The sequence below is a fragment of the Lissotriton helveticus genome, chromosome 7 (assembly GCF_964261635.1).
Source record: "Lissotriton helveticus chromosome 7, aLisHel1.1, whole genome shotgun sequence".
In the NCBI taxonomy this organism is placed as follows: domain Eukaryota; kingdom Metazoa; phylum Chordata; class Amphibia; order Caudata; family Salamandridae; genus Lissotriton; species Lissotriton helveticus.
The window spans coordinates 1,652,405,582-1,652,419,321 of record NC_136068.1 but is presented as its reverse complement, the minus strand read 5'-3'; the positions used below and the strand labels follow the sequence as shown (position 1 = coordinate 1,652,419,321).

Sequence of the window (13,740 nt, the reverse complement as noted above, 5' to 3'; positions counted from 1 at the left end):
CACCTTTACCTATCACATGAACAATACAGACACCAGCCTCTACCTATCACATGAGCAATGCAGTCACCAGCCTTTATCTATCATATAACCAAAATTGTCGCCACCTTTACCTATCACATGAGCAATGCAGACATCAGCACTTACCTATCACATGAGCAATGCAAACACCAGCCTTTACCTATCACATGAGCAATGCAAACACCAGCCTTTACCTATCACATGAGCAATGCAGCCACCAGCCTTTATCTAGCACATAACCAAAACTGACGCCACCTTTACCTATCACATGAGCAATGCAGAAACCAGCCTTTACCTATCACATGAGCAATGCAAACACCAGCCTTTACCCATCACATGAGCAATGCAGAAACCAGCCTTTAACTATCACATGAACAATACAGACACCAGCCTTTACCTATCACATGAGTAATTCAGACACCAGCCTTTACATATCACATGAGCAATGCAGCCACCAGCCTTTACCTAGCTCATGAGCAATGCAGACAACAGCCTTTACCTATCACATGAGCAATGCAGACACCAGCCTTTAACTATCACATAATCAATACTGACGCCATCTTTACCTATTAGATGAGCAATGCAAACACCAGCACTTACCTATCACATGAGCAATGCAAAAACCAGCCTTTACCTATCACATGAGCAATACAGACACCAGCCTTTACCTATCACATGAGTAATTCAGACACCAGCCTTTACATATCACATGAGCAATGCAGCCACCAGCCTTTACCTAGCTCATGAGCAATGCAGACACCAGCCTTTACCTATCACATGAGCAATGCAGACACCAGCCTTTAACTATCACATAATCAATACTGACACCACCTTTACCTATTACATGAGCAATGCAAACACCAGCCTGTACCTATCACATGACCAATGCAGACACCAGCCTTTACCTATCACATGAGTAATTCAGACACCAGCCTTTACCTATCACCATGAGTAACGCTGACACCATCCTTTACCTATCACATAACCAATACTGACGCCACCTTTAACTATCACATGAGCAATGCAGACACAAGCCTTTACCTATCACACGATCAATGCAGACACCCGTCTTTAACTATTGAATTAAAGTGAAATATTATCCTACTACTTTACATGAACTCTTTGTGATAATGTGTAGTTTTTTGCCGGTCTGCACATGTCACATCATTTAGCAGATGAGGTTTTCCTACACCTATGGGAGGTGCAAAAGAGCTGTATGTAATTACAGTGGTGAGGCACCAATGTTTGTGGAATAGGGCAAGTGCTTAATTTGAGCCAGTGTTTTCCAGTGCACAACATCGGCACATAATTGCCAGCACCGGCTCTCGTGACAGTTCACCACAAGGTGACGCTCTCTGTTTAATTTTGGAATGAGCACAACAACTGTGTCTATTAAGTCAAATCGCATTGAAAATGAAAAATACCCGCCTCCATGCCATTATTATAGCTTTGTGTGGCCTGAAATAGTTTGAATTGTCCCGCTAGTAGGAGTGTAATGGATAGGTGTTATGTTGGTATTGATCTTTGGCAGCGCTGGCAGGGTCAATACATGGCGCAGGCTGCAATAGTCTTCTTAGAAGGGCCCTGGCATTTGTTACAAAATAAGCACTGACAGGGCAGTAATGAAAGACTGACATAGAATATTTAATTTGCCTTTCTCGATGCCAGACTTGTCACCCCAACAATGCTCAAACATCTTTGTTTAAAACTGACCTTTACAAAACTTAATTGACGCTTTGGAGTCAATGGATGCCATGAGTCCTAATGCAAGCACCAAAATGATAGAAAATCATCTCATTCCAGGACTGCATTAAATGACAGCTCTAGTTGGATTACCTTAGGACATGGATCCCTCGGCACCATTGTCGCTCCATTTTGTGTTGTCCTCATTTAACAAGGGCATGCACACGTCATGCCTCGTCAGGTGTTTATCCCTCCCCAAGAGCACCGCCCAACTACTGTTAAACATACGCACTGGACATTGTAGGGCATTGTTTTGGGACTACTTTCTTATTTCTTTAATAGCCCTCCTGTTTTTAATAGCAACAGTCGGTTGAACCAAAGACGCTGCCTCTTCGATGCTTTTGCTCAACGAATGCCTCTCGAATATCTAGATAGCAAATATTTATATTTACAAACACACACGCGTCCTCTTGCACCTTAATCGTCTATATTACGCTGAGCTGCGGATTTTTGATTTCGGCTCAAAGAAACGTTTTGTTTTTCACCATCTTGCCTCCCATAAGTATATTTGAAAAATCAGCACTTTTTGATGTGGTGCTCGTCTTGCCCTTCATCTTTTAGCTTCGTCTGCAACTGGCTTCTTGGATATTTGTTGTTACTCCCCTGGCTCAATCATGTGCCCACGGCCGGACTGGCTTTGCCAATGCTTGTTGTTCATGCTACCCTTTTTTTTTTGCGCTCCCATCACTTCTCTTTCATTCCTACTCTAGCCCTCCTATTATCTTTCTCGTTTTCAATTCTCAGCCGTTCCCCATTGCTCTGCTACACTGCTAAGCACCTCCTGTCAAATTAACTCCCCGTCATGTCACAGGTAAACAGAGATAAAGACCCCCAGGCAGGCAGTTGTAAAAAGCAAACACAAAAAACAATAGAACGTGTCTCGTTTTAAAAAAACTGCAGCGGATGTAACACACTATGAGGTCCTTCAATTCCCTGAGCCTCGGTGCCACTGCACCAGCAGCTACACTCCCGAATTCACATCCGGAGGTTAGAGAGTCGAGCAAACAGAATGGCCCATACAAAACGAAAGGCCACTTGGCGCTATGTTAGCCGATGTTTCGAAAGACAAAATTGAATGTACTGTAATAAAAAAAAATCTTCAATTTCAGATTGTGCTAATGTCTTTAGCTTCATGAATGTGCATATGGAGCTGTCAGTATATGTGAAACTAGAGCATTATGGATGCCGGCCTGTACCACAGACTGCTCATAAGCAAAGTGGTGGATTTCTCAAACAATGTTGGCTAGAACTCAGAGGCATTCTACATACAGGTGTTACCAATAAAGCATTTATCAAATGTACATTGAACACACACATACTTTCACTATTGCTTAATGGTTTTTCCTGTTCTTTTTTTCTCTGGCAGAGTTGATTCACTCCCTGAAAACGAAGAACTCCTTTACTCACCACAGAAGGAGCTGTTCCTCCAGCTGCCAATGGTCACACTGGAGGTTTGGCAGGCGGCTGTGTAGGTTTGAACGGCATGGCACAGGACCGTGCTGTTCCCTTCAGTCAGGCAGTGGTCGTAGACGCAGTCAGAGTAGTAGTGAGCCGGGTTGATCTTTGAGTGACAGGAGGAGAAGGGCCCTGTGGGGTCTTGGATGATCCAACAGGCTTTCTTGGAGGCCATCATCTTGTCAGCACTGCAGACGGGGCAGTCACCTGAGCAGCCGTGGTCACAGCCAGCGCTGCCTTCAGAAACCCAGCTGGTGCCAAAGGTGAAGGCGTTAGTAATGACAGACCCACTCCGGGTAGTAAAGTCATCGGACACCACCCCGTTGAAGTTCCCGCATAGACCACTGGTTTGGCCGCGGAATCGAGCAGGAAGTGTAAGGAAGACGCTGTAGACCATGTCATAGTTGACTGTCAGACCGAAGTCTGTTTTCAGCACCGTGTAGTCCCCACTTTTAAAGAGGACGATTCTTCCACTGTTGATGTTCACTGGCAGAGTCTGAATGATTCCATTGATCTGATGGAGAAAGTTACAGTAAGTGGCTGTTTATTAAAGTGATGGTTGCTCTGGCCATAAAGAATATTACCAAACAAACGAACTCCTTTTTCCTTTGCTTTTACTCCAGATGGACGATTGCGAGTTGTCTTTTTTAAAAGTGACTTGTTTCGTGGTTTTTAGGTGTCCAAGAGACATCTCTATAATACTGAAGCTGTGATAGCTAAGTCCCTCACCTGACCCTGGTGTCCCCACCACATGCTCACCTTTCAGCTGCGGTATGGATAACCTCGTCACAATAAACGTAACTGCACTTTTATAACATTTATAGCTCAATATTAGCCTGCCCCAACTAGAATTATTGTCTTCACAAGTCACCTGTACACCTATTTCTGCCGTGATGAACACATCAGCAATCCAGCATGCAGTTAGCTATTTTACATATATAATGCACCCTAAGCTGTGCTCTCGCGAGAATAGGTGTTTCTTAATTCGATAAACCATACCATAACCAAGCTAAACCAACCGGAAATAAACACAAGAAAGAAAGATCACAGGGAAGCATTCTGAATATAAGTAGATGGGGAAAAAAACACCCACTTTAAAATGTCCTCAGAAATCCGCAACAAATTTGAGCAAAGATGTCTAAACCTATCGGAGCCAGAAACAAGAACTGTGTCTCAAGCAGCTGACCTATTCTTAGGTACGGCTAACAGCCTGTCGTGGCCGTGGTAAACTAACCATCATTGTGAGCAAAAAAACAAACCGATGAGAAACCATATCCAACATGGCCATCTAACCATGTCAGCAGCGTGGAGAAAAGCATCATTTCAGTGCTTTAATGAACACCGTTTGCTGCTCAGAAAACATGGGTAAGTTATTAATAAGGAAGTATGTGCGAAGTTGGCGTACATTAGGATGACTTCTTCCAAACTATAACTTACCTCAACTGTGCCACGCTTTCCACTCTGGAGATGTATCTGGGTCTGATACACAGAAACAAAGACCTCCTTGGTCACCGCCACCTGCAGGCCCTGCAGCTTTTCATTCTTCACCTCCACTCTGAAGAAGGGCAGAGAACCATTGGGACCTGGGACTTCAGACAGAACGTACTTGCAGGTGCCCTGGAAATCAAACCTTCTCCCATCGAAGCTGGTGTAATGAGGGTCTCCTGAGGCCCGGCAGATACCATCAGGCATAACATGGCAGCCATAGACGCCTTTGACAGTGGTGCAAGTCTCACCACTGGCACAAGATGACAGTGAACACTGGACAGTCCTGGAGGAGCCATCACACCGGCACAAAGTCTGGCAGTTGTCCTGTTTCCAGAAAGTGTCTCCTGCTCTGTAGTATTTGCCGTTTTCTGTGCAGCCGCACTGACTCTGTGGCACACAGTCTGTGCCACTTAGAACAAACCCGCTCTCACACTGGCATCCTTCCTTGCACTGACCGCGGCAGACGGTTGAGGCATTGGCACAGGTAGCAGGGCAAGAAGATCCACATAACTCGTACTTCTGATTACTGGGACACGTAATGCCTGTAAAATAAAAATGCCATTAAATTGAGACCTACATGGATACTTGGTGCTTATCATTGCACAGTCAGAAAAACTGTACAAATATAATTACAATAAAAAATACAACATATTTCTGACACCACCAATTTCTAATTTCTAATTTAAAACATTTATAAAGCGCAGCGTGCACCGTACGGTTTCTTGGCGCTAGTAGATAGTTCGACACCTGAAGAAAATAAAACCTGTCGTGGGCAAAAGGGGAATTACACAGGGAAGGCTTGTTTGAAAAGAAACGTTTTTAAGTCTTTACGAAAAGAAAGATAATGGGTTGCAGAGCGGAGGTGATCAGGGAGGGAGTTCCAAAAAGTGGGGGCAAGGGTAGCGAAATTGGTTCCACCCCACTTTTTACGTTTGAAACGTGGGATTTGGAGGAAGGATTTGGAGGAAGAGCGAAGCTCTCTGGTGGGGACGTATTCATTTAGTAACGAGGCAATGAAAGCAGGGGCAGTGCCTTGACGGGCCTGAAAGACCATACAACCGGTCTTGAACAGGGAACGTTCCTTAACAGGGAGCCAGTGAAGCTCTCTGAGGAGGGGTGTGGAATGGTGGTACCGTGGGAGACCATAGACCAGCCGGGCCGCCTGGTTCTGAACCATCTGGAGTCTCCGCAGACTATATGCTGGAATGCCGTTGTAGATGGCATTGGCATAATCTAGCCTCGAGATCACCAGTGCGGCCATGATCAACTTAAGTGCCTGTGGGGAAAAGAAGCGGGAAACAGAGCGGATAGTTCGGAGGGTGAAAAAACAGGAGGAGACAACAGTGCTAATTTGTGAGTGGAGGGTGAGCTGGTTGTTGATTTTAACCCCCAGTGTTTTAACTGCGGTTGAGGGAGTGGGGGAGGGACCAAGAGAGGAGGGCCAGAATCGTGAATTCCAGGGACTGGACGAACCACCGGTGAGAACCAGCTCGGTTTTGTCCGGGTTCAATTTAAGATGGTTGTGGTTCATCCAGTCCCTGATGAAAGTCATAGTAGACTGAAAGTTAGAGACAGAAAGAGGAGAAGTGGACAGATCAAAGATGAGCTGGAGGTCATCGGCGTAATTGTACACGGTAACCTCCAGCTGCTGAAGAGCAGAGATGAGGGGGGAGATGTAGAGGTTAAACAACAAAGGAGAAAGAGAAGATCCCTGGGGAACACCACAAGTGACAGGAAGTGGAGTGGTCGTGAAGTCTCCTAACCGGACCGCCTGAGTGCGGTCCCTCAGGAAGGAGGACAGCCAGATCAGGGCTGAGCCCTCAATTCCAGCCGCCCTGACACGGGACAATAAGATGGTATGGTCAACCGTGTCAAAGGCGGCAGAGAGATCGAGAAGCACCAGCGCCTGATGATTGTTATTGTCCATACCCTTCCTGAGGGTGTCCAAGACCGAAACCACAACTGATTCGGTCGAATGCCTGGGGCGAAAGCCAGCCTGGCGGGAGGCCAATCCACCGTTAGCCTCTACGTGGGCGCTGAGAACCGCGGTGGCATGGCGTTCCAGCACCTTGCCCAGGTAGGGCAGCAGGGAGATTGGGCGGTAGTTGGCTGAGATGGCAGGGTCAGCGCCAGGTTTTTTTAGGATGGGCACTATAGTGGCTGTTTTAAGCGCCGGGGTCACTACTCCCTGTGCAAGGGAGTTGTTGAGGAACGTGATGGGGGCTTCGGGGCAGGAGGAGTAAATATGTTGCAGGATTCGAGCCGGACAGATATCTGCCGGGGAGCCCGACTTTACTTTGGGGAGTATCTCGCGGAATGTGGCCTCAGTAAGGGGAGGGATAGAGGTAAGATGATCGCGGACAGTGGGGAAGGAGGGATCCACAAAGGTAGGTGAAGGGGGGGGGATATTAGCCTTGATGGTAGTGATTTTCTCTAAAAAGTAAATATTGAGTTGGTCGCATAATGATTGGGATGGAGGGATTTGGAATGAAGCTCTGTCAGAGTAGGCCAGGTTATTCACTATACTGAATATTTCTCTAGATTTGTTTTCCGCTGCCACTATTTTTGTAGAGAAATAGGTGGTTTTGGCAGAGAGAATTGCAGTTTTGTAGTCAGCAAGTGATTTGAGATAGAGGGTTTTTGATAAGGGGGAATAGTTTCTTCTCCACTGTCTCTCCGCCTGTCGAGCGGACAGTTTTAGCTCTTTTAGGTGGTCGTTAAACCATCTATTGGAATCCTTTGGTCGTCGGATGGAAATGCGACGCAAGGGGGCCACTGAGTCGCAGCCTCCAGTCAGCCAGGTGTTAATGGCGTTGGCTTGAGAATGGGAGGAGAGACCGGAGAGAGTCGGAATGGAGTTCCGAAGCAGGGAGGACAAGGAAGGGAGGTCGACTCTGTTCCAATTCCGCGCCCAAGTATTTCTGGCGTGTGGGACTTTGGGTACAAGGTAGTGAAAGATAGAAAAGGAAATAAGGGCATGATCGGACCAACAGCAGGGGGATACAGTCACCGGGGATAATTGGAGATTGAGGGACCAGACCTGGTCCAGAGAATGACCGTGGGAGTGGGTGGGGACAGTTATGTGCGGGACGAAGTTCAAAGAAGAAAGAGATTCTGTGAACTCTTTCGAAGCAGTGCACTCAGAGGGGTCCTAAGGCCAGTAATTAAAATCGCCTAGCACCAAGACCGAGGCGTAGTTGACCACCAAATTGGCCAGCAGGTCTTGAAATGCCGGCAGGAATAATGAGGAAGACTGGGGTGGGCGGTACATGAGGAGGCAAGTAATAGGGGGAGAAAAGGATAGGGAACGAACCACAAGAACCACAAGAACCACCACTACTGCTACTATCACTACTATTGCTACTTTTGATAATATTGATTATGATAGCAAAAAAAATAACATTTTGGATAGTGTGGAATACCAGAGCAGTGTCCTTGGAGCACTGTATCCACATCACAGATGTTTCTGTGTTTCTCATACCTTTGGAAGCAATACATAAAACAGGGAAGTGGAAACATTGACTCACTGCTTCCTACAACCAGCAGTAGAATTCACTGGAGTGTTCACTTCAATAACAGTACCTAATGCAAATAGGACAGAATGTGTTCCCAGACCTATTTAAAGGTTAGAGCTGTGTCAATGATGTAGAAAACAGTGAACTATTAATCAGCCAAACCCATAACCATAATGAGGAGTAAAATCAATAAAAATCAAACGTTTTTTCGACATACCACATCCAGTGAGTGTCCTCCATGGCTGGATGGCATTGCCACGGCTCTGGCAATGATGGGCATAATTTTTCACAATTTCACATAGTGTCTGCTGATCGCCGTCTGTTCCACACAGGTCATAGACACAGTTCTTGAAGTAGACCTCAGTCTCAGCATTGATGCTGTCTTTAAAGGGACCGTTTGGATCTTTCATGATTCCACAGTGGCTCTGGTTGCTGAACTGGGACACCATGTCCTCACCACACACTGGTGGATTGTCAGTGTCTATGCAGTTAAAAGCAGAGTCCTCGTCTTCTTCCTTCCAGCTGTTTCCAAAGTTGACCACACTTTCAACCAGAGATCCATCAGGAATCCTGAAGTCATCACTCTTGTTCCCATTGAAGTTTCCACAAAGGCCAGCAAGGGATCCTGAGTATGCGGCAGGCACCTGCACAGCCACGTGATGCCACCAGTCATAGGACACTACAAGGCCAAAGTCTGTCTCGACGACTGCTGAGGAGCCACTGTAATAGACCTGGATCTTCCCCGATTGACTGGAACCTGGGAGAATATGTTGGAAGCCATTGATCTGAAATAATTATACATAGTTTACATTAAAATATAGGAGAGGCACTTAATGGTTCTCTTTGTCGTTTCTTTCTTCATGCCTCACGTTTGAGTTTCATTTCCTCTGCATATACACACTTGTAATCGTGATAAATTAATCATATTTGAAGTCATAAAGATTCCCGATGAATACTTTTGTACGAGTATATCTGATTGGCACTTACACTGTGAGATGCAGTGAGTATATCTAAGTGAATCTTGATCCCATAAATATATGAGCGGACCTTAAACTGTATATTTGAGTCAATAAGTACATCTGAGTCTATATTGTGCTTTCTTTTAGAATATACGACTGTGTTTTGGTCTATTTAGCTGAACCATTAATACATTCTGAGTGTAGAAGGATCGTAATAGACAACTTCACGTAACTTCTACCACCCAGGTCCTATCATTATTATTTGTCAACCATACAAGATATCTACTGTTTTCATCCTCATTAAATTTACTTCCAAAAACTGGCATATACCTTTGTTCTGCTGGCTCTTATTTTGTCTACAATCTAGATTGTCACTTTTGGATGTATGACGTTACAACGCATACTTTTACCACGCATACCTTTACAACGCGGTATTTACAACGAATACCGTTGCAACGCATAGCGCTTTGAGGTGCTGGATAGTGGTAAGTATAATTTTCTATTCCAACTCCAGTCCCCGTGGACACTAGGGAAGGTGTTGGATAGAAAATTAAACTTATCCCCTATCCTAGAGGGCCCCCCAGCGCAATGCGTTGTAATGGTATGCGTGGTAATGCCTGCGTTGTAATGGTAGTGCATTGTAAAAAATTCGTTGTAAACGTTACATACTGTCACTTTTTATAGTCGCTCGCATAAATGGTTACTTTGTTTATCCATGGATAATTTGTATGGCAGGGTGGCTGTTGATTGGCATAAAATGAATGAACAACACATGCCAACGCAAAGTGGTGCATCATGCATCCATTACTGATGAAAGCTCAATCTTTTATTTTCATCTATCAACGTGGCTATCGCTGGCACTACTCAACTAATGCCATTAGTGAGCGCCCAAGATGCTTGTTACCGGAACCTCAACATTGTATTTATGAGGACAGGCTTACAATCTTGAGTGCAATTAAAGATTTTGCAAAAAGTGAGTTGCCTGGTGCTTGCTATATACAAAGCAGGATACTTCCTTGTACAACATATGGTTCTTTCGCACTCAGGGCATTCCCCGTGGCATGTTATTGTTTGTAATAATTGTCCAGTATGCAAATGAGTGCAGAAGTGATGCTGTGCTTTACCTCTTCAAGAAGCAATCAAGCTTCAAGGCATGTACCTCTGGAATTGACTCATGCTCTACACATATTTTATTTGTTTCATTTTCAGTATGCTAAACGTGTCGCCTCACACCATCTCCACTATTAGCGTGATACATTTATTGGTTTTCCCCATTCTTGCTACTGGTTTATTTGGTCTCCTAATTGTTGCTTAGACCTGTCATTAACAAATAGACACATCACATTCTCTTTCAGATTAGGTCAATTTCTGCATGTTAATAGAAATCAGGTCTTTCATTACCTGAACTTGGCCATATTCTCCACTTGATATAGAAATCTGCTCTCCATAGACATTTACTTCCACTCTTCGTGTCCAAGCCACCACTGGTGATGATCGGTGCTCGTTCTGTACTACGACGCTAAAGTCAATGAGAGAGCCGGTCTGGGAAGTAGACTTGCTGAGGGTGTACTTGCAGGTGCCCTGGTAGTCGAAGGTGACTCCATCAAAGGTGCGGTAGTGAGGATCTCCAGAGCCCCAGCAGATTCCGCTGTTTACAGGGTAGCACCTCCTGATTCCATTCATGACCTTACATTCTTCTAGGGTGGCACATGTGTGGGCCTCACACACCATCTCTTGTGCGATGCAGGTGCATTTCTGGCTGCAGGTATCTGTTAGGAAGACCTCATCTCCCAGGTTGTAGTAGACGCCATCCATGGTGCAGCCACACTGACTAACAGGGATACAGAGGCCAGAGTGAAGAGCAAACCCTTCATCACAGAAGCATCCGTCCACGCTCTCTGTGGCGCATGGCGCACCCTGGTTTAGGTTGCGGCAGGTGGTTGGGCAGCCGGTGCCAAACAGTTCATAGTGGCTGTTCTCAGGGCAGTTGTCATCTAGGAAGAACAAAACAAAGTAAACTTATCAATTTTATGTTCACTGGTTTGAAGCTGCATGTGGAATATCTTATGAACAATATATTAATAGTTACTGAATTAAACACTTCTCAGCATATTATGTAAACACTGTGCTTGGGACTATTGGGGTTTTAAAGTCAAATTCAAATGCGTCTGAGAAACACATATTACATTTCTCCATAACTGATTCTCCAGGCTATTGTTGTGAAAGGGATTAATGGAGTGGGGCAGCCAAGTATTTCAAGCAGTGTGGGTGGATGGTTGACTTACCACATTGCAGCTCCGCCCTCCAGTCTGGAATCACCAAGCTGTGAAGGTTACAGATGTCTTCATAGGCCTGGACAGCTGTGCAGAGCATCCCCTTGTTGGTGCCGTAGAAGCAGAGGTCATACACACAAGAGGCCACAAATGGTTCCGCGTCTTCGTGCCACTGGCACTCATCGAAGGGGCCTGATGGGCGGGTGATGATCCTGCACTGCGCCTCGATGGCACCCAGATTGGTGCAGGTGTCGTTAGAGCTGATCACACCTGTATCATCCGTGCACCTGTGAGAAGAAAACAAAGCATAACTAATTTGTAAAATCATCCTCACACTGTATTAGGTGTAGTGAAAATGAAGACACACTTAACGCTGTGCTAATTAAGGGATGAATTGTATAGTGGAGTGTTACACCCTTGTACAGTTGTTTGAGAAACATTGATTCTACATAGCTCCTCCTTTACTCCTGTAAAACGCCCTGTTTGCAGACACATAAGGAGAACATGCTTATACAATTAAAGTTTTTTTTAATTGAGTTTTGAAAAGTCTTTCAAACATTGCATGTTTTACTTTCAAACTATGTTTCTTTAAAAATAGAACACTGCAGCTTTCCCTAAATGAGTGAGTTCTAATTCAGTAAAGTAGACGAGCATTAGTCCATTTACTAAAAAACAGAGCACCATGTGGAAGCTCCTAATTCCACTTTCTCTCATCTTCCCCAAGACATCAACCATTGGCCAAGCTAAAAAAAAAATCAGCCTTTAGGTGAGATAAATCAAACTTCTTTATTGTGCTGCACGACTTTCAAACTAGTTATCTCTCATCTCCACACTTCAAGAAGTTTCCTCCCTCACGACCGACTACAATGAAATGACGTCCACCATCAAAAGATACGTTTTCCCTCTCAAAAAAGGGACTCGATAACAGTAAGTCAGCTTCTTTGTAGTCTGAAGACTGAGCGCTGATGCCTAAGGGCACCTATCTATTTTGTGTATTTACCATTTCTATTGAAAGTTTCAGATATACACAGAAAATGCACCAGCATTCCAGAAGCAGGTACTCTGATCATGTACCACCACGTGGCTTAAAACATTTATACGGCTCAATAATTACAGAAGAGAAAGTTCTTCACCACCTCAACCCCCTCCCCCGCATCAGTGTAACTAGCATCAAGCTCTCGAGAAGGACATAAGTGCCTTTGTAATACATTTGACTTTCCTCCTATTGCGGTGAAAATGACACCGCACATGCCTAACACCCATACATTTGACAAATTCTGTGATGTGGTGTATCCAATATGGTGCCTATGAGGGCGTAAGACATATCTAGCACCTATTGCAATACCTCATTAAAATCCCCTGCCAGAATCGATCTGCTCATTCAGGCCTTTAGTATGACGAACTGAATCTTTTCAAGGAAATTTTTTGCCAGCAGGGCGGAGCATAAATGATGGTTAGAGTCAGTGACCTGTAGCATGTATGACCCAATGAGGTGATGCAGAGACTTAGCATGTCTCACAACACCTTTAGCGACTTAAGTGACTGGAAATGGAGAAAAACATGGCTATCCCCTGTAGCCTCGTAATAATCCCACATGTAGGACAGAGGGGAACTCATATCTTGATGGAAATCAATGGCATGAGAAGATATCTGACTCTTACCAAAGGCGTATTTTGCCCCTAGAGGTGATGGCTACATTTTACCAATGGATCCAGTGGTGTCTCTATAATGGAGATGGGAACGACACATTGGCAAGATGACAACTCAGTAAAATAAAAACGGTTATTTACACATTGGAGTCTCCAAGATACCTACAGGATTCTTTGAGAATGTTGGAAATCCTATGTTTCTGACCCCATATGTTATGACTCCAAAAATCGGACAACTGATGGCTTTTTCCAGGAATAGAGACAAAACACAAAAGCCATTTGCTCCAACGTGCCTTACTGTGAACCATAGTATTATTTGAAAATGTTGGAAATATCATGTTTTTGAGCCCTTGGGACAACCAAGTGTAGATTAAGACGAGCTGTGTACTACAAGAGAACCAATGTGTAGACTTTGAGGATGCTGAAATTCCATATTTAAAAGGGTCATATTTGTGTGTTGTGTTAATGTCAACAATCATAAATGTGGCAATAGTATCTTCGTATCTGAGAAGAAGAGATATTTTGATGGAGAATTTCCGACATGGAAAAGGTTTTGAAATTGGCTGAGCAAATTTCTATGTTTCTGGGTAAAGGAGGTGGCTAAAGACCCATTTCCCGAAGAATTTCTGCTGGAGTCTTT

At 44.6% G+C, this 13,740-nt stretch overlaps 1 protein-coding gene across 1 annotated transcript in view; it reads right to left on the bottom strand.

The window, feature by feature from the left end:
- The window catches only part of LOC144769611 (uncharacterized), a 248,238-nt gene that overhangs the window by 147,829 nt on the left and 86,669 nt on the right, over window positions 1-13,740 (bottom strand). Inside the window, exons 27-31 of the mRNA XM_078653774.1 lie at window positions 11,464-11,738; window positions 10,580-11,172; window positions 8,437-9,004; window positions 4,654-5,246; window positions 3,169-3,730 (exon numbers count right to left, since the gene is read on the bottom strand). Of these exons, the coding sequence (XP_078509900.1) occupies window positions 3,169-3,730; window positions 4,654-5,246; window positions 8,437-9,004; window positions 10,580-11,172; window positions 11,464-11,738 (2,591 nt within the window). The remainder of the gene's footprint in view (window positions 1-3,168; window positions 3,731-4,653; window positions 5,247-8,436; window positions 9,005-10,579; window positions 11,173-11,463; window positions 11,739-13,740) is intronic.